This window comes from Rhinoraja longicauda, chromosome 26, assembly GCF_053455715.1.
Source record: "Rhinoraja longicauda isolate Sanriku21f chromosome 26, sRhiLon1.1, whole genome shotgun sequence".
Taxonomy (NCBI): Eukaryota; Metazoa; Chordata; class Chondrichthyes; order Rajiformes; family Arhynchobatidae; genus Rhinoraja; species Rhinoraja longicauda.
The window spans coordinates 29,357,554-29,378,473 of NC_135978.1; the positions used below are offsets into that span (position 1 = coordinate 29,357,554).

General features: G+C 46.5%; 1 protein-coding gene across 1 annotated transcript in view; it reads right to left on the reverse strand.

Moving 5' to 3' along the window:
• The window catches only part of mnta (MAX network transcriptional repressor a), a 124,198-nt gene extending 103,478 nt beyond the window's left edge, over window positions 1-20,720 (reverse strand). Inside the window, exon 1 of the mRNA XM_078422090.1 lies at window positions 20,561-20,720. Within this exon, the coding sequence (XP_078278216.1) occupies window positions 20,561-20,630 (70 nt within the window). The 5' untranslated portion in view covers window positions 20,631-20,720. The remainder of the gene's footprint in view (window positions 1-20,560) is intronic.
• Between the last annotated feature and the right edge of the window lie 200 nt (window positions 20,721-20,920).

Consider the following 20,920-nt stretch of genomic DNA (forward strand, 5'->3'; position numbering starts at 1 on the left):
GGCCTGAAGTCCCACACCACCAGGTTCAGGAACAGCTACTCTCCTACAACCATCAGGTTCTTGAGCCGACCTGCACTACCCTAATCCTACCTTCACAGAGGAACACTACAGACACCTCTTGCACTGCCATGGACTTGCTTTCTAATTCTGTATTTGTTTAGCTTAGTTTAGTTTGGTTTAATTTAGAGACACAGCGCGGAAACGGGCCCTTTGGGCCACCAAGTCCGCGCCAAACAGCGACCCACCCCGTACACTAGCACTATCCTACACACACCAAGGACAATTTACAATTTTACCGAAGCCAATTAACCTACAAACCTGGGAGTCTTTGGAGTGTGGGAGGAAACCGGAGCACCCGGAGAAAACCCACGCAGTCACAAGGAGAACGTACAAACTCCATACAGACAGCGCCCGCAGTCCGGACCGAACCCGGGTCTCTGGCGCTGTGAGGCTGAGACTCCACCACTGTGCCACCGTGCCGAATTGGTACTTTCCATTGTTGGTTATTTTTTTAATTTGTCTTGTTTTTGCTCAGTCTCAATGCTTTCTGTGTGTTGCCTGCGTCTCTGTGCCTGTGATGCTGTGGCAAGCAAACCTTTCATTGCACCCATTCCTTCTCACCAGAGATGCTGCCTGACCCGCTGAGTTACTCCAGCATTTTGTGTCTACCTTCGGTTTAGACCAGCAATAAAACAATTTGACAATAAACTAAACTTGATTTTACGCACAGAACATATCACAGTCTTTTAATCATCGCTCCTTCTTAATAAAATATCCTGCTGCTGCAGGGAGAAGTCGCTATGAATAAATTATTTACTGGCTGGATTGACATGGTTTCCATCGACTGCTATTGAGTCTTGTGTTCTACAGGGGCAGCACGGTAGAGTTGCTGCCTCACAGCGCCGGAGACCCCGGTTAGATTCTGACGACAAGTTCTCCCCGTGACCACCTGGGTTTTCACCGAGATCTTCGGTTTCCTCCCACACTCCAAAGACGTACAGGTTTGTAGGGTAATTAGCTTGGTGTAAATGTAAATTGCCCTCTACGTGTGTCGGATAGTGTTAGTGTGCGGGGATCGCTGGTCGGTGAGGACTCGATGGGCCTGTTTCCGCGCTGTATCTCTAAACTAAACCCTCAAAATCAACCGCCAACTCATTGACTGGCAGAGTGTTAGCGATACGTATTCTGCTCAAAATAATTGAGAAATTGGTGGCACAGTGGCGCAGCGGTAGAGTTGCTGCCTTACAGCGAATGCAGCGCCCGAGACTCAGGTTCAATCCTGACTACGGGCGCCGTCTGTACGGAGTTTGTACGTTCTCCCCGTGACCGGCGTGGGTTTTCTCCGAGATCTTCGGTTTCCTCACTCACTCCAAAGACGTACAGGTATGTAGGTTAATTGACTGGGTAAAATGTTTTAAAAAATTGTCCCTAGTGTGTGTAGGATGCGGGGATCGCTGGGCGGCGCGGACTCGGTGGGCCGAAGGGCCTGTTTCCGCGCTGTATCTCTAAATCTAAATCTAAAATTGGAATACAAATCATATTTGCTTTAATTTGGCATAAGAAGATTGACCTGGGTATTAGACAAATACTATGGCCACCATGTAGCTTCACCTGACCTCAGACCACATCAGAAGTTATGTCCTGCATTGAGATTTAAAAAGATTAAACATTTAATAACATAGATTGAGCTCACCAGCCTAACAAATGCCAGGATATCAAGTCTCTGGATTATCTCCTGTTCCACTCTAACCCATTTATACCTGGAACTGCAGATGCTGCAATCTTGTGTAGGACACAATGTGCCGGAGTAACTCAGCGGCTCAGGCAGCATCTCTGGAGGACAAGGATCCTTCTCAGTCTGATAAAGGGTTCCGACCCGAAACGTCGCCTATCCATGTCCTCCAGAGATGCTGCCTGGTACGCCGAGTTACTCCAGCACTTTGCCTCTTTCTTTTGTAAACCAGCGTCTGCAGTTCCTAGGGTCTCCATTGAACTGAGGCCCCACCTTCTCCCTCAGGTAGTTGTGAAGGATCCTGGGCAGTGTTTCCAAGAATAATGAGCGAACCTTTCCTGAAGTCCACTCGTTCAATGTGAACCTTTCACTCAATGTCGAGGTTAACGACTGACTACATGCCCATTGTACGTAAAAGCAACTCAACACGATTCAAAGCCTGTCCCAAATTCATAAGTTCATAAGACATAGGAGCAGAATTAGGCCATTCGGCCCATTGAGTCTGCTCCGCCATTCAACATGGCCGATCTATGTTGCCCTCTCAACCCCATTCTCCTGCCTTCCACTCTTCACCTTTGACACCCTTACTAATCAAGAACTTACCAATCTCCGCTTTAAAAATATCCAATGACGACCTCCACAGCCGACTGCGGCAACAAATTCCACAGATTCACCACAAATTCAGAGGATGTGCCAAGTTACAGAAGTATTTATTCACAAAATGCTGGAGTAACTCAGCAGGTCAGGCAGCATCTCAGGAGAGAAGGAATGGGTGACGTTTCGGGTCGAGACCCTTCTTCAGACTGAAACGTCTCGACCCGAAACGTCACCCATTCCTTCTCTCCTGAGATGCTGCCTGACCTGCTGAGTTACTCCAGCATTTTGTGAATAAATACCTTCGATTTGTACCAGCATCTGCAGTTATTTTATTACATCAAGTTACAGAAGTAAATCAATATTACTCAATTTGAGGATCTTAGAGTCCATGTCTGGAGCCACTCATTGTGGGAGCTCCGAAATGCGATTCTCTCTGAAACTTTAATTGTGTGCTGCATAATAAGGTTGGCACCCTCCCAAGTTTCTGAACTTGCTAAAACACTGAGCAACGAACAAACACAGAAGCCAGGGCTAAAGAATTTGTTACTAACTAAACCAGGGCTTTTCGATTTTCATTTGCCTAATTGACGATGAAAATAGACCGTCGGCTTTTGAAAGATTAGCTGGTCAGTTTCGGACTCAACCGAGTGGGCTCAGGATACATGATCAAAACCCGCGGCCAGCTCGAGAGTTGCTCTCACGGACGGAGGTGGTTACGTGACTGAAACCGAAAGGCAATGTGGTTGCATTCTGACGGTTGCGATGTTGACGCCACTGTTATTCTGACATTCAGACTGAAGCACAAAACATGCAACACCAAAACAGCACAGCGTGGGAACAGGCCCTTCGGCCCACAATGTCCGTGCCGCACATGACGCCGAGACCAACTGCACGCGATCCATATCCCTCCATTCCCTGCAAATCCGTGTGCCCATCCAAACATCTCTTCAACGCCACTAGCGTATCTGCCTCCACTACCTGTTCCAGGCGCCCACCACTCTCTGTTCGTAAAAATTACCCCACACATCTCCTTGAAACATTGCTCCTTTCACCTTCAAGCTATGCCCTTTAGTATTTGACATTTCCACCCTGGGGGGAAGGTTCTGACTGCTCTAGTCTATTTGTGCCTTGACTGAAGGTCATAAGGTCAGAAGGAATAGGAGTAGAATTAAGCCATTCGGCCCATTAAGTCCATACGTAGCAAACTACAAGCTCAGTCTCTCAACAATATGGAGTCCGCAACTACGAAAGAACCAACGTGATCTTCAGATACCCAAAGCAGTCCCTGGCCCATCGAGTACTTAGAACGATTAACATTGCACGATAACTTTCATTTTCCACTTTTGTTTTGCTTACTGCTCTCTCAATCTACCTTTGCTTCACAGGGGGTTAAGATTAGTATGGGCTTCATGATCTTGGGGTGGCACAGCGGAAGAGTTGCTGCCTAACAGCGCCAGAGACCCGGGTTCAATCCTGACTACGGGTGCTGTCTGTACGGAGTTTGTACGTTCTCCCTGTGTACGCGTGGGTTTTCTCCGGGTGCTTTCGTTTCCTCCCAAACTCCAAAGACGTACGGGTTTGTAGCTTAATTGGCTTTGGTAAAATTTTTAATTGTTCCTGGTGTGTAGGATTGTCCCTAGTGTACGTGGTGATCGCTGGTCGGCATGGACTCGGTGGGCCGAAGGGCCTGTTTCCACGCTGTGTCTCTAAAGATCTCTTCTGCTTGTCAACTTGTGAGATACGCCAAGGCTGGGTCTCAGCACCACTCTAGGTTTTCTCAAATGACTTCACAGAAGAATTTACTATACTTTAGACTTTAGAGATACAGCATTGGAACAGACCCTTCGGCCCACCGAGTCCACGACCATCGACCACCCAGCACACTAACAACGTCCGACAACACAGCAGACAACTCACAATTTTACAGACGCCAATTCACCTACAAACCTGTACGTCTTTGAGTGTGGGAGGAAACCAGATCACCCGGAGAAAACCCGCGTGGTCACAGGGAGAAGGTGCAAACTCCGTACAGACGGCACCCGTAGTCAGGATGGAAGCGGGATCTTAGTTTCAATGTTAGAGATACGGTGAGGAAGCAGGCATTTTGGCCCACTGAGTCTGCGGCAACCAATGACCACACTTGCACGTGTTCTATTCCGCACACACTTGGGAGAATTAACAAAGCCAATTTCCCTAAGAACCTGCACGTCTTTGGAATGTGGGAGAAAACCGAAGCGCCCGGAGAAAACACATACGGTTGCAGGGAGAACGTGCAAACTCCACACAGACAGCACCCGAGGTCGGGTTCGAACCTGGGTCTCTGGCACTGTGTGTGCCAGCTGTGCCACCCTACCGTTCTAAAGATGCCAGTTCAAAAAGTACCAGGCAACTCGGAACGTAACTAACAGAATAATAAGCTCATAAGACATAGGCAATAATTAGGCCATTCGGCCCATCCAGTCTGATCCACCATTCAATCATGGCTGCTCCCTTGTCCCTCTCAACCTATTCTCCTGCCTTCTCCCGGCAACCTATGACACCCTTACTAATAAAAAACCCATCAATCTCCACTTTAAACATCCCCATTGACTTGACCTCCACCACCGTCTGCGGACATTGACGTAAACATTACAAGCGTAAACAGATCAACTCTCCCTACTTGCCAGGCTTTGACCCCCACCCCATCTCTCTTCTAGCTTTCTCCCCCCCACCCCCACCGCAACCAGCCTTGAAGAAGGGTTCCGACCCAAAACGTCGCCTACCCACGTCCTCCAGAGATGCTGCCTGCCCCTTGAGTCACTCCATGCCCTTTGCTCTAAAGGCAGTCTGCACCTTTACTACCATAACAGTTTAAATATTGAACATCAGCTCATTGGAATGTTGTTTTCGAGATTAACTGCTGTCAGTGGGTCAAGTTTGTCATTTTGCATATGTTTGCAGTGTTTGTGAATTGACAGACTTGTGTCTGAAGAAAGCAGCAAGCCCTATTTTTTAAAATATAAAGATCTAACGATTATAACAGCAGCTGAACTGGGTTGGTTATGCAAGTCTTGCGTCCAGTACAAGTGTAAATATGGATGTGTCACAGTGGTGCAGCGGTAGAGACCCAGGTTTGATCCTGACCTCAGGTGCTGTCTGTACGGAGTTTGCACGTTCTCTCTGTGACCGTGTGGGTTTTCTTTGTTTTTTTCCCCCACACTCCAAAAACGTACGGGTTTGTAGGTTAATTGGTTTCGGTAAAGATTGTAAATTATCACTTGTGTGTGTATGTGTGTGTAGGATAGTGTTAGTGTGCGGGGATCGCTGGTCGGTGCGGACACGGTGGGCCAAAGGGCCTGTTTCCGCACTTAGTATCTCTAAGGATCAATTTATCCCAAAGAGGCGGAAAGACTCTAAGGGGAGTAAGAGACACCTGTGGCTGACGAGGGAAGTCAAGGACAGCATAAAAATTAAGGAGAGGAAGTATAACATAGCAAAGAAGAGTGGGAAGAAGAGGATTGGGACTCTTTTAAAGAGCAACAAAAGTTAACTAAAAAGGCAATACGGGGAGAAAAGATGAGGTACGAGGGTAAACTAGCCAATAATATAAAGGAGGATAGCAAAAGTTTTTTTAGGCACGTGAAGAGGAAAAAAATAGTCAAGGCAAATGTGGGTCCCCTGAAGACAGAAGCAGGGGAATTTATTATGGGGAACAAAGAAATGGCAGACGAGTTAAACCGTTACTTTGGATCTGTCTTCACTGAGGAAGATACACACAATCTCCCAAATGTTCTAGGGGCCGGAGAACCTAGGGTGATGGAGGAACTGAAGGAAATCCACATTAGGCAGGAAATTGTTTTGGGTAGACTGATGGGACTGAAGGCTGATAAATCCCTAGGGCCTGATGGTCTGCATCCCAGGGTACTTAAGGAGGTGGCTATAGAAATAGTGGAAGCATTGGAGATCATTTTTCAATGTTCTATAGATTCAGGATCAGTTCCTGTGGATTGGAGGATAGCAAATGTTATCCCACTTTTTAAGAAAGGAGGGAGAGAGAAAACGGGTAATTATAGACCAGTTAGTCTGACATCAGTGGTGGGGAAGATGCTGGAGTCAATTATAAAAGACGAAATTGCTGAGCATTTGGATAGCAGTAACAGGATCATTCCGAATCAGCATGGATTTACGAAGGGGAAATCATGCTTGACAAATCTACTGGAATTTTTTGAGGATGTAACTAGGAAAATTGACAGGGGAGAGTCAGTGGATGTGGTGTACATCGACTTTCAGAAAGCCTTCGACAAGGTCCCACATAGGAGATTAGTGGGCAAAATTAGAGCACATGGTATTGGGGGTAGGGTACTGACATGGATAGAAAATTGGTTGACAGACAGAAAGCAAAGAGTGGGGATAAATGGGTCCCTTTCGGAATGGCAGGCAGTGACCAGTGGGGTACCGCAAGGTTCGGTGCTGGGACCCCAGCTATTTACGATATACATTAATGACTTAGATGAAGGGATTAAAAGTACCATTAGCAAATTTGCAGATGATACTAAGCTGGGGGGTAGTGTGAATTGTGAGGAAGATGCAATAAGGCTGCAGGGTGACTTGGACAGGTTGTGTGAGTGGGCGGATACATGGCAGATGCAGTTTAATGTAGATAAGTGTGAGGTTATTCACTTTGGAAGTAAGAATAGAAAGGCAGATTATTATCTGAATGGTGTCAAGTTAGGAAGAGGGGATGTTCAACGAGATCTGGGTGTCCTGGTGCATCAGTCACTGAAAGGAAGCATGCAGGTACAGCAGGCAGTGAAGAAAGCCAATGGAATGTTGGCCTTCATAACAAGAGGAGTTGAGTATAGGAGCAAAGAGGTCCTTCTACAGTTGTACCGGGCCCTGGTGAGACCGCACCTGGAGTACTGTGTGCAGTTTTGGTCTCCAAATTTGAGGAAGGATATTCTTGCTATTGAGGGCGTGCAGCGTAGGTTCACTAGGTTAATTCCCGGAATGGCGGGACTGTCGTATGTTGAAAGGCTGGAGCAATTAGGCTTGTATTCACTGGAATTTAGAAGGATGAGGGGGGATCTTATTGAAACATATAAGATAATTAGGGGATTGGACACATTAGAGGCAGGAAACATGTTCCCAATGTTGGGGGAGTCCAGAACAAGGGGCCACAGTTTAAGAATAAGGGGTAGGCCCTTTAGAACGGAGATGAGGAAGAACTTTTTCAGTCAGAGAGTGGTGAAGGTGTGGAATTCTCTGCCTCAGAAGGCAGTGGAGGCCAGTTCGTTGGATGCTTTCAAGAGAGAGCTGGATAGAGCTCTTAAGGATAGCGGAGTGAGGGGGTATGGGGAGAAGGCAGGAACGGGGTACTGATTGAGGGTGATCAGCCATGATCGCATTGAATGGTGGTACTGGCTCGAAGGGCTGAATGGCCTACTCCTGCACCTATTGTCTATTGTCTATTGTTTATTGTCTAAACTAAACGTGGTTCAGACGAAATGTGTAGGAAGGAACTGCAGATGCTGGTTTCAACCGAAGTTCGACACAAAATGCTGGAGTAACTCAGTGGGACAGGCAGCCTCTCTGGAGAGAAGGAACGGGTGACATTTCAGGTCGAGACCCTTCTTCAGTCTGAAAGTCACGGGAAACGGAAACGGGAGATACAGACGGTGATGTGGAGAGATAAAGAACAATGAATGAAAGATATGTCAAAAGGTAGCAATGATAAAGGAAACAGGTCCTTGCCAACTGTTTGAGGGGTGAAAACGAGAAGCTGGTGTGACTTGGGTGGGGGAGGGATAGAGAGAGAGGGAACGAGGGACTACCTGAAGTTAGAGAAATCAAGGTTGGCCAAAACCAAGCAGAATACTTATAACTATCCACAGAACATCCATCATACAAGCAGAACAATTAGCGACAGACCTCTAAGAGAGTGAAATACTTGGAAGAACGAAAAGCAAAATCACTGAAACTTCTTACACAAGTTACATGCTTCAAAATGTTCACACTTCACGTCGACTCAGACAGCAGAAACAAGAGAAATCACCTCATAGTATCTGTTCATGTTAGTTTAGTTTGGTTTAGTTCAGTTTAGTTTAGAGACGCAGTGCGGGAGCAGGCCCTTCGACCCACCGAGTCCGCTCCGACCAGCGGCCATGCCACACTAACACTATCCTACACACACTGGGAACAATTTACAATCTCACCGAAGACAATTAGCCTACTAACCTCTGCATCTTTGGAGCCTGGAAGAAAGCCGGAGATCCCGGAGAAAACCCACGCAGGTCACGGGGAGAAAGTATAAACTACGTACAGACGGCGCCCGTGGTCAGGATGGAACCCGGGGCTCTGGCGCTGTGAGGCAGCAACTCTACCGCTGCGCTACTCTACCCAATAAACCCCAACCCAAACCTCTTGGGAATGGGGAGGGAGAGGGAGCAACGTTTGTCATTTAGCCGACGAAGAGGATGATACTGACAGAAATACTGCATCATGGGAGCGCTAGAAGTATTTCCTCTTTTGAGGCACCTGACGCACACCTAAATATCAATAGAACAATCGTATCGTTGACATGGAGTGGCGCAGTAAAATTGTCCCCCGTGTGTCGGATAGTGTTCGTGTGCGGGGAGATTGCTGGACAACGTGGACTCAGTGGGCCGAAAGGTCTGTTTCTGCTCTGTGTCTCTCAAGTAAAGTTTCTTATTGTCTCCCCGCTGATTCAGAGCACTCAGGTGGCCCGCTGGCGCAGCGAGACGAGCCGCTGCCTCTCACAGCAACAGAGACCCCGGTTCGATCCATACTTTGTGCAGTTTACTGGTTCCCCCCTGTGACTGACCGCGTGGGTTTCCCTCCCACATCCCACAAAAGACGCGCGGGTTTGGAGGTTAATTGGCCCCTCTGTAAAACTGTCCTCGTGGGTAGGGAGTGGATGTGAAAGTGGGATATCACGGATCTGGCGTGAACGGGTGGGCGATGGCCGGCCTAGACTCAGCGGGCTGAAGGATCGGTTTGCGTGCTGTCTGCTACTGCCAAACTAAACAAAACTCTCAAACTGCCCACTGATCAGATTGCCACCTCAGCAGCATTGATGACCGACAGGTCAGTTCATCCCACAGGTGGAGCCAGTCCAGTTCACTCACGGGCCGGGCCGCCTGGCTTCCAGGCAGGGCTGAAAACCAACAGTGCGGATGCTGGAAGTCAAAAACAAATGCGGAATATGCAGGAAACACTCGGAAGGTCAGGCTGCACCAGTGAGAAGGAAAGCAGAACTAAAATTTCAGGTCGAAAATAGAGACCTGGAGTCATACAGTGGAAACAGGCCCTACGGCCCAACTTGCCCACACCGGCCAGCAATGTCCCGGCTACACTAGTCCCACCTGCCTGCGCTTGGTCCATAACCCTCCAAACCTGTCCTATCCATGTACCTGTCTAATTGTTTCTTAGACGTTGGGATGGTCCCAGCCTCAACTACCTCCTCTGGCAGATTGTTCCATACACCCACCACCCTCTGTGTGAAAAAGTTACCCCTCAGATTCCTATTAAATCTTTTCCCCTTCACCTTGAACCTATGCCCTCTGGTCCTCGATTCCCCTACTCTGGACAAGAGACTCTGTGCATCTGCCCGATCTATTCCTCTCATGATTTTATACACCTCTATAAGATCTCCCCTCATCCTCCTGTGCTCCATGGAATAGAGACCCAGCCTACTCAACCTCTCCCTTTAGCTCACACCCTCTAGTCCTGGCAACATCCTCGTAAATCTTTTCTGACCCCTTTCAAGCTTGACAATATCTCTCCTATAACATGGTGCCCAAAACTGAACACAATATTCTAAATGCGGTCTCACCAACGTCTTATACAGCTGCAACAATACTTTGTCAAAACTAGCAGGACCACTGGCCAGGAGTAAGGATCAATCCTTTTCTTAGACCAGTGAATTTTTATATTGGAGATACAGCATGAAAACAGGCCCTTCGGCCCACCACATCCATGCCGCCCATCGATCACCCCATACACACTGGTTCTATGTTATTCCACTGTCTCATCCACGCCCTATACTCTAGGGGCAACATACAAAGGGCCATTTAACCTACGAAGCCGCACGTCTTTAGTATGTGGGAGGGAACCGGAGCACCCGGAGAAAACCCACACGGTCACAGGAAGAACGAGCAAACTCCACACGGGCAGCACCTGAGGTCTGGATCGAAGCCGGGTCTCTGTCGCTGTGAGGCAGCAGCTCTACCCGCTGCACCACCGTGCCGGCCTAAGATTAAATTAAGTCCATTTGCATCAACAATCACCACCCACTCATCAATTCCACTCCTCCTGTGAGCAACGCCTTAACACGAGGAGAAACAAATAACTGCAGATAAACACCAAAAGCTGGAGTAACTCAGTGGGTCAGCTCGGCCCGCTGAGTCCCTCCAGGTTTTAGTGTCAATCTTCCTTCCTGCACAAGGAACTGCAGATGCTGATTTACAAAAAAGAGGTCACCAATAAAGGCAAGCAAACAATCAGGCTTTATTCACCACTCTGTCTACTTGTGTCGCCACTCTCAGGGAGTTGTCCACTCGGACCACACTCCTTCTCTCCAGAGATGCTGCCCGTCCCTGAGTCACTCCAGCATTTTGTGTCTATCTTCCATGCAAACCAGCACCTGCAGTTCCTTCCCACACATTCGGTCTGCCCTACTACGAAATCTCCTCAAGGTTTGTCTGCCTCAAAGAGGTTCTCCTCCTCTGGTCCACCAGAGATCTGCAACCCCCTCTCTCCCTGCCCCCCATTTCTCCCTCCCCCCCTCCCTCCCTGCTCCCCCCTCTCTCCCTGACCCCCCTCTCCTGCTGCTCCCCTCTCTCCCTGCTCCCCTCTCTCCTTGCCCCCCCCTCTCTCCCTGCCCCCCCCTCTCCCACTGCTCCCCCTCTCTCCCTGCTCCCCTCTCTCCTTGCCCCCCCTCTCCCACTGCTCCCCCTCTCTCCCTGCCCCCCCCCTCTCCCTGCTCCCCCTCTCTCCCTGCCCCCACCTCTCTCCCTGACCACCCTCTCTCCCTGCCCACCCTCTCTCCCTGCTCCCCCTCTCTCCCTGCCCCCCTCTCTCCCTGCCCCCCTCTCTCCCTGCTCCCCCCTCTCTCCCTGCCCCCCCTCCCCTGCCCACCCTCTCTCCCTGCTCCCCCTCTCTGATTCCTCCTGCTCTCAGACTCTATGACCACATTTTAACCCAGAGTCTGAAGAAGGGTCTCGACGTGAAACGTCACCCATTCCTCTTCTCCAGAGATGCTGCCTGACCCGCTGAGTTACTCCAGCATTTTGTGCCTATCGTGGACCCTAAGTCTTGGTTGGTTGGCGACAAAGAGCAATCCAACCAAGACCACAACGATGGAACAGGCGGAGGATGATGGCTGACTTTAGTGGAGCGTCACAACGGCTGGGACGTGCTGCAGTCCTCCGTATGACATCGCCCAGGCTTGCATCCGACCCACACATCCACACTGCTCTCGCCGAGGTTTGGAGCAAGCAGCCAACACCCAGGATGCATCACCCATGGTCAGCCATGACCGAGGGGAGCCTTAACTAACTGGACCCTAAGATCCGTCTGCTCTTCAGAATCTTGATACCAAGTCTGCCCTTGACTCTGAGATGCCGGGCAGTGTGACTGTTTGTTCATCATTAGCTCTTGAATCCAACGCTGTTGACAGCCACGCTTGTGTCGCTCAGTGTAGTGCAGTCTTTAACGTGTGCCGCTATTTTACTGTGCATTGACCTCTGCAGTGGTTGCACATCGGCAGGCAGTGGACGCAAACATCAACAGAATGACCATCTTAACATCAGTGCACCTGTCTGGCAAATATCCCTGGGAAGCTATCTTAAAAACAGAGAGGATATTTCCACATGTGTTTTTTCCCCCCCAAGTAAAGATATCAAAGATATATTCACAAAATGCTGGAGTAACTCAGCAGGTCAGGCAGCATCTCGGGAGAGAAGGAATGGGTGACGTTTCGGGTCGAGACCCTTCTTCAGATATCAAAGATCCTGTTCATTTAAGATAGACACAGCGTGCTGGAGTAACTCAGTGGGTCGGGCAGCATCTCTGGAGAACATGGATGGGTGACGTTTCTGGGTCGGGTCCGCTGAAGGGTTCCATCCCCAAATGTCACCTCTCCATGTTCTCCAGATATTTCCCACCTGACCCAAAATGCTGGAGCAACTCAGCGGGTCAAGCAGCATCTCTGGAGAAAAAGAAGAGGTGATGTTTCGAGTGAGAAACCTTCTTCAGACTGGTCCGTTCCGACCTGAAACGTCACCTGCTCTTTTTGTGTCGGAAGGGGCTGCAGAAGCTGGTTTACACCAAAGATAGGCACAAAATGCCGGAGTAACTCAGCGGGACGGGCAGCATCTCAGGAGAAAAGGAATAGGCGAAGCTTCGGGTCGAGGCCCTTCTTCAGACTGGGATTGTTTTTCTCCAGAGATGCTGCCTGACCCGTTGAAAAACACCAGTGTTTGTGTCTACCTTCCGTATAAACCTGCACCTGCCGTTCCTTCCTACGCATGTTAATGGCCCCGTTGTTACTCCAGCACTTTGTGTCTTTTCGTTTGTAAGCCAGCATCTGCGGTTCTTTGTTTCTACATTTTGCAGCGCTCCGTATGGGGACAGCCAGGTGCCAACTCCTACATCACATTTCCCAACTGCGGCGCGCTGGTCGAGAGGATAAGGCGTCTGTCGGCCTTGTTGACTGTGGCAAGGCCACGCAGTTGCCTTCTGCTCTTGGTTCCGTCACCGACCAAGCACAGCGCCGCAAAACATCCCCAATTTAGCTGCAAACCAAGGCTTCTGTTTATCACACGAGCACAGGGGACGAGAGATGTTGGTTATCACCTAAATGTCAGCACTTGAGCAGACCTTGGCTAAAGGTCACCCAAAGCTGTACGACGCACTTTAATGCATCTCACTGCTTAGCAAACAAACCAACTGCACAGCACCGATAGATGCTGGTTTACACCGAAGATAGACACTGGAAAAATGCTCGGTGGGTCAGGCAGCATTGCTGGAGAGAAGGAATAGTTGACCTCTTCCAGAGTCTTGTTTGATCAGCGCATACATTTCTATCTCCTCCACTACGCAAAGCTCAATTGGTAGTAAATGTGTGGAATTCATTGCCGCAGATGGCGGTGGAGGCCAAGACATTGGGTGCTGTTATCAGGCATCTGAACCATTCCATCAACAACTAGAGATTGGTCCTTAGCTACTATCTACCTCATTGGAGACCCTCGGACTATCTTTAATGGAACTTTACTGAACTTTATTTTGCACTGAATGTTATTCCCTTCATCCTGTGTCTGAACACTGTGGATGGCTTGATTGTAATTATGTATAGTCTTTCCACTAACTGGTTAGCACGCAACAAAAGCTTTTCACTGTAGCTCGGTACATGTAACTAAACTGAAGTGAACTATACTAAACTTTGGGGATATTGACAGGTACTTGATTAGTACGGGTGTCAGGGGCTATGGGGGAAAGGCAGGAGAATGGGGTTGGGATGGAAAGATGGATCAGCCATTGTAGTGCCTTGTGGACTTGATGGGCCAAATGGCCTAATTATGCTCCTATCATTTATGAACATATTAAATTTGAATAGGTGTATAAAAAAGCATTGGGACCACAGTCACCCAGCACGCAGGCTGTTCTCCTTGTTACCGTCAGGCAGACGATACAGGCTGCGCGTACCACCAGACTTAAGAACTGTTTCTACTATCAGGCTTCTGAACTCATAAACATATTTCACGTCATATATGTTGATTATTTTTAATATTGTCTTTTTACCTTACTAATGTCATTTTAATCTTATTTATCATTGGAATATTACTGCTGAGGTGACCCGTTGTCTTGTCAAATACATTTCATTGTACAGTTGGTCCTGTGCCAACCTACATATGACAAATAAAATTATTATTTTAAAAAACTAACTAACTCGGTAGAGATCAGCTACAGATATGGGCAGTGAAATGGCAAATGCAGTTGATTCCGAGCATGTGTGAGGTGTTGGCACTCTGGGAGGTGGAATGTAAGGGGGAAATACAGATTTAGTGGCCTGAGCCTTAACAGCATGGATGTACAGAGGGATCTCAAAAAGGCAATACAAGTAGATGGGAGTGATAAAGCCGAATGGCCTATTCCTGCACCTGTAGTCTATTGTCTATTGTCAAATGGTATGCTTGCCTTCATTGGTTCTGTCATTGAGTGTAAGCGTATAAAAGTCTAGATGCAGCTTTGTAGGACTTTGGTTCGGCTGCACCTGGAGTATTGCATTAAGTTCCGTTCGCCCCATTAAAGGAAGGATGTAGAGGCTTCAGAAAGAGCCCAGAGGAGTGTTTCCCGGGATGATGCCTGGATTAGGGGTATTAGCTACAGGGACAAACTTGGATTGTATTTCTCTGGAACGCCGAAGGTTGCGGGGAACCTGATCGAAGTATCTAAAATTATGAAAAACATAGATAGAGTGGACAATAGACAATAGGTGCAGGAGGAGGCCATTCAGCCCTTCAAGCCAGCACCGCCATTCAATGGGATCATGGCTGATCATTCTCAATCAGTACCCCGTTCCTGCCTTCTCCCCATACCCCCTGACTCTGCTATCCTTAATAGCTCTATCTAGCTCTCCCTTGAATGCATTCAGAGAATTGGCCTCCACTGCCTTCTGAGGCAGAGAATTCCACAGATTCACAACTCTCTGACTGAAAAAGTTTTTCCTCATCTCCGTTCTAAATGGCCTACCCCTTATTCTTAAACTGTGGCCCAGTCACAACCTTTTTGCCAGGATGGGAATATCACATACTAGAGGGCGTAACTTTAAGGTGAGAGAGACAAAGATTAATAGATGTGACGGGCAACTTTTTTTTTACACAGAGGGTGATGGGTGACTGGAACGCACTGCCAGGTGTGGTGGTGGAGGGAGATATGAGAGTGTCATTTACGAGACTTGGATAGGCACATGGATCCAAGAGAGAATTAGATTTAGGTCTTAGGGCTGAGTGAATCAAGGGATATGGAGAAAAAGCAGGAATGGGGCACTGATTTTGAATGATCAGCCATGATCATATTGAATGGTGGTGCTGGCTCGAAGGGCCGAATGGCCTGCTCCTGCACCTATTGTCTATGTTTCTATGATATGCAGGGAATAGAGGGATATGGATTATGTGCAGGCAGATAAGAGTTGATCCTGGCATCATGTCCAGCACAGATATTGTGGGCCGAATGGCCTGTTCCTGCACCATGCGCTAATGTTCTAAGTGAGTTCCAGAACTGCAGTGGGAAATAGTATTCCAACACTGCAGTGCAGGATTATTTTAAATCATGCTCTGAATATGATTATTATTCCTTTGTCTAACTTTAATGACATGCTTCACTATTTTTCAGTAAAATAATTATTTTAGACTCTATTTCCTCCCCATTTTCAATGGTCTAATTATCGGAGAGCATTCGAGTGCTAGAGAATTACAGCAAGGAAGTAGGCCCTTCGGCCCATCGTGTCTATGCTGACCATTAACTACCTACTGCCATCATTCTATGTTATTCCCAATTATTTAATTCTCCCCACGTTCTCATCGACTCCTTCCCACAAGATTCCGCCACTCGCCTACATATACTAGTAATCCGCGGGTCCTTGTGGTTTAGGTTTGTTACTGTCACATGTACCGAGCGAGGTACAATGAAAAGCTTTGTGTTTATTTCGGCTGTAGCCATGGCCTACAAAACCAAGCATGGGGTTGCAAGGGTTAACGTTGTTCACACTCTGACCTCAGCTTGTGACCACCACAGAGGATGTTTCTACTAGTGCAAGAGTCGAGGACCAGAGGTCACAGGCTCAGAATTAAAGGACGTTCCTTTATGATGGAGACGAGGTGGAATTTCTTTAGTCAGAGGGTGGTGAATCCGAGGGATTCATTGCCGCAGAAGGCCGCGGGGGAAAGAGGCAATGAATTCCAAGTCAATGGATATTTTCAAAGGCAGAGATAGATCGATTCTTGATTAGCATGGTTGTCAGGGGTTATGGGGAGAAGGCAGGAGAATGGGGTTAGGAAGGAGAGATAGATCAGCCTTGATTGAATGGCAGAGTGGACTTGATGGGCCGAATGGCCTAATTCTGCTCTTGTCGCTCATGAGACAGCAGATTGGGGAAGGAGTAGCTGTGGGAGAGGTGGAGAAGAACAGGGGAAACAGTTGCAAACCTGTTTCTGTTTCGTGCTGTTATTGCCAGCAACTCTACCGAAAGTAATACTGTCCCTTCACTTCTTGCTCAATGCAGCGTAGGTTTACTAGGTTAATTCCCGGATTGGCAGGACTGTCGTATGTTGAAAGACTGGAGTGACTAGGCTGGAAGTGACTAGATACACTGGAATTTAGAAGGATGAGAGGGGGTCTTATCGAAACATATAAGATTATTAAAGGGTTGGACACGTTAGAGGCAGGAAACATGTTCCCGATGTTGGGGGAATCCAGAACCAGGGGCCACAGTTTAAGAATAAGGGGTAGGCCATTTAGAACGGAGATGAGGAAAAACTTTTTCAGTCAGAGAGTTGTAAATCTGTGGAATTCTCTGCCTCAGAAGGCAGTGGAGGCCAATTCTCTGAATGCATTCAAGAGAGAGCTAGATAGAGCTCTTAAGGATAGCAGAGTCAGGGGGTATGGGGAAAAGGCAGGAACGGGGTACTGATTGAGAATGATCAGCCATGATCACATTGAATGGTGGTGCTGGCTCGAAGGGCCGAATGGCCTACTCTTGCACCTTTTGTCTATTGTCTATTTCTTTTTTGATTTTCCAGCTCTGAAATTTTCTTTTCCGATATAAACAACTATCCACAATGGAAAGATTATTTAGAATTGGTTTTTTTTAAAACATGGTAAAAAAATTATTTCCAAATGTTGTGTTGTAGTGAAGGAGAAATCCTCCGTGCATTCAGAAGATGGATATTTATAAACTTACTTGGAAAAAATATACCATGATCACTTCAAAGACAAGAACAGCCCAAGTCCCAGACAATAAGGAAGCCTTTACTCCCTTTAATTTTTTTTAAATCATCTCTTCTGAGAAGAACCATCAACAAGTTTAAAGCACTCAGGCATCACAGCATTTTTTCCCCCAATCAGATTTAACCGATTTTCATTTTAGGGTTGTTACGTGGCCTTTCCAAAGTCCAGCTACATTTTGCATATCCCAGATAGGATGGGATTGGACCAATTTAATCACCGCCCAGCTAACAGGAGGAATTTATATTTACAGCGGATGGGGCTGGAATGTTATATAAATATATGTATAATGTAAAATTCCAACCCACACACACATATATAGTCATATACACACACATATATATATAATATACTTATATACACACACATTTATAGACACACACATTTATAGACACACACATATAATGTATTTATATATATACACACACACATATATATATTTATAATATACACACATATATACACACATTTATAGACACACACATATATACACATGCATATATAGGCACACACATATATACATACACACACATATATACAAGGAAATAACTGCAGATGCTGGTACAAATCGAAAGTATTTATTCACAAAATGCTGGAGTAACTCAGCAGGTCAGGCAGCATCTCAGGAGAGAAGGTATGGGTGATGTTTCGGGTCGAGACCCTTCTTCAGACTGAAGAAGGGTCTGAAGAAGGGTCTCAACCCGAAACTTCACCCATTCCTTCTCTCCTGAGATGCTGCCTGACCTGCTGAGTTACTCCAGCATTTTGTGAATAAATACCTTCCACATATATATATATATATATATGTGTGTGTGCCTATATACATGCACATATACACACATATATGTACACATGTATATATATATATATATATGTGTGTGTGTATACATACGTATATACACACACGCATATATACACAAATACACCCATATATATACACATACACATATGTTCGCACATGTATATATATAATCACTATATATACACACATGTATATATATATATATTATACATGTATATACCCACAATATATGTGTACATGTAATATATACTCACACACTTATCCCTTTTTCCCTGACTTTGTCTGAAGAAAGGGCTTGATTCGAAACGTCACCCATTCCTTCTCTCCAGAGATTTATATATATATAAAATAGTGCAAGGAAATAACTGCAGATGCTGGTACAAATCGAAGGTATTTATTTCACAAAATGCTGGAGTAACTCAGCTGGTCAGGCAGCATCTCAGGAGAGAAGGAATGGGCGACATTTCGGGCCGAAACGTCACCCATTCCTTCTCTCCTGAGATGCTGCCTGATCTGCTGAGTTACTCCAGCATTTTGTGAAATATATATATATATATATATATATACACACACACACATATATATATAACAATATATAATTATATAACAATATATAAACAATATATATATATATATATATATATAACACTATATGTATAAAACAATATAATGTGCAGGAAGGAACTGCAGATACCAGCATAAACCAAAGATGGAAACAAAAAGCTGGTGTAACTCAGCAGATCAGACAGCATCTCTGGAGAAAAGGAATAGGTGACGTCACCTATAACACACACACACACGTTTATATATATATGTGTGTGTGTGTGTGTGTATGTATAAATAAAGCTTTTCACTGTACCTAGGTAAACTAAACTGAATCTCTCTCCCTTCCTCTCCAGAATTCAAATATTCCAAGTATTATAGACATATATAAAAATAAAATACTTGTTTTTAATAAAAACAAATACTTCAAGTATTACAGATATATATATATATAATATACACACGTATATATTCAAATACCTCAAGTATTACACACACACACACATATATATAAAATACTTGAAGTATAAATACTTGAACAAATACATTTTTATTATATTTATATATTTATTTATTTTAATTTTATATTTATATATATATAAATAAAATACTTGAGGTTTTTGAATTCTGGAGAGGGAGGGAGAGAGGTTCTTTAAACTGGAGCAATGCTCAGTTGGAGCAAATCGCGCCGGCGCACGTAAATATGTAAGCAGCAGACAGGCTTGCGAAGGGGAAACTGCTGTGAAATGTACATCAGACAGGCAGGCAGGGCTTGTACAGGAGGCAGGCAAGGCTTGCCCGACGCACATGGCAGCGGGGAGGAGCCGGGCACGTCACCGCTGGTACTATTATTAACAAAAGCTCGTGGATCCGGGGAAAATGCCATCAGGTCACCACAGCCCAGCCTCCACCACACTGTATCTATCTCCCAACTCTGCGCCCATCGGCGAGTTTAACAATCCCTCCTCACCCTCACTCACACACACACACACACACACACACACAGGGCAGCGTCCAAAATAAAGAACTACCGAATGACATCCTCATTCTCCACGCCACGGCGCGTCATTATGCAAACAGACTACAGTATTTGTGCACGGCTGTGTCCGCCCTGCTTGTGAGAGAGAGGGGGGGGAAAAACCCCTCCTCAAATACACATACTGGAAATTAATTGCCTTCTTCTCTCCCCTTCGTGTGATACAGTAAGGGCTTCAATCTGTCGGCATTACCCAACATCCGAACATTTCCACGTGTCAATTTTAATTTATGCGCTCTTACACACGTATTTTTTTATTTATTTAATTGCCTGTCAGTTCCTGAAATGAGATTGCAATTTATCCCCCCAACCAGTTGGGAAGACATTATATTGCACAATATTGTAACATGACTACTTTTGAAATATGCAATTAATCCCCCAACTAATTCAAAAATGCGAAAAGATACAAATATCGCAACAGGACGACTTTTTTTTTAAACGTGCAGAAAAATCGTCACGTCTCCTGTCTCCTATACATGATTTCAATTTGTAACGTTGTCGGCATTTGTAACAATAAACATGCGAGATCCGAGCGGCGACATTTGAAAGAGAGACACAGAGAGAGAGAGACAGAGAGAGAGACAGAGAGAGAGAGGGTGGGAGAGAGACAGAGAGAGGGAGGGAGAGAGAGAGACAGAGAGAGAGGGAGGGAGAGAGACAGAGAGAGGGAGGGAGAGAGACAGAGAGAGGGAGGGAGAGAGACAGAGAGGGAGAGAGAGAGAGAGAGTCGCGTGCGATAAATGAAAGGTTACATGGATTCTCTGACTGGGAGTCGAGTCAGTGCAAGAGACAAGCATCCGCATTGGTCAGAGGAGAGAGAAAATGTTACATCCACGCGTTCTCTTACCACGTGTTTTCTGTTGTTGCGCCTGTATTTCCAAAAACCTCGCAGCTTCCAACAATGTTTCGATACTCATGCTCGATCCTATCTCTCACTTTAAAAGGAAGCACTCACGATGAGTGTGGGGAGGGGGGGGGGGGAAGATTTTTTTTCTGTTCCTGCACCACGGTAGAAATGGGGAGGGGGGGGGGGGGTTGTATTAAGTTTTAATTTGGTTGCCTGAAAACAGGCCCACTGGACCAGATCAAAAGGAGAATGAAATCTCCTGTAAGCCCCCCGGAACCTTCCCGGTGAGGGAGGGAGGGAAGGGGGGAGGGAGAGGGAGGGAAAGGGGGAGGGAAAAGAGGGGGGGGGGGTTGGGAAAGA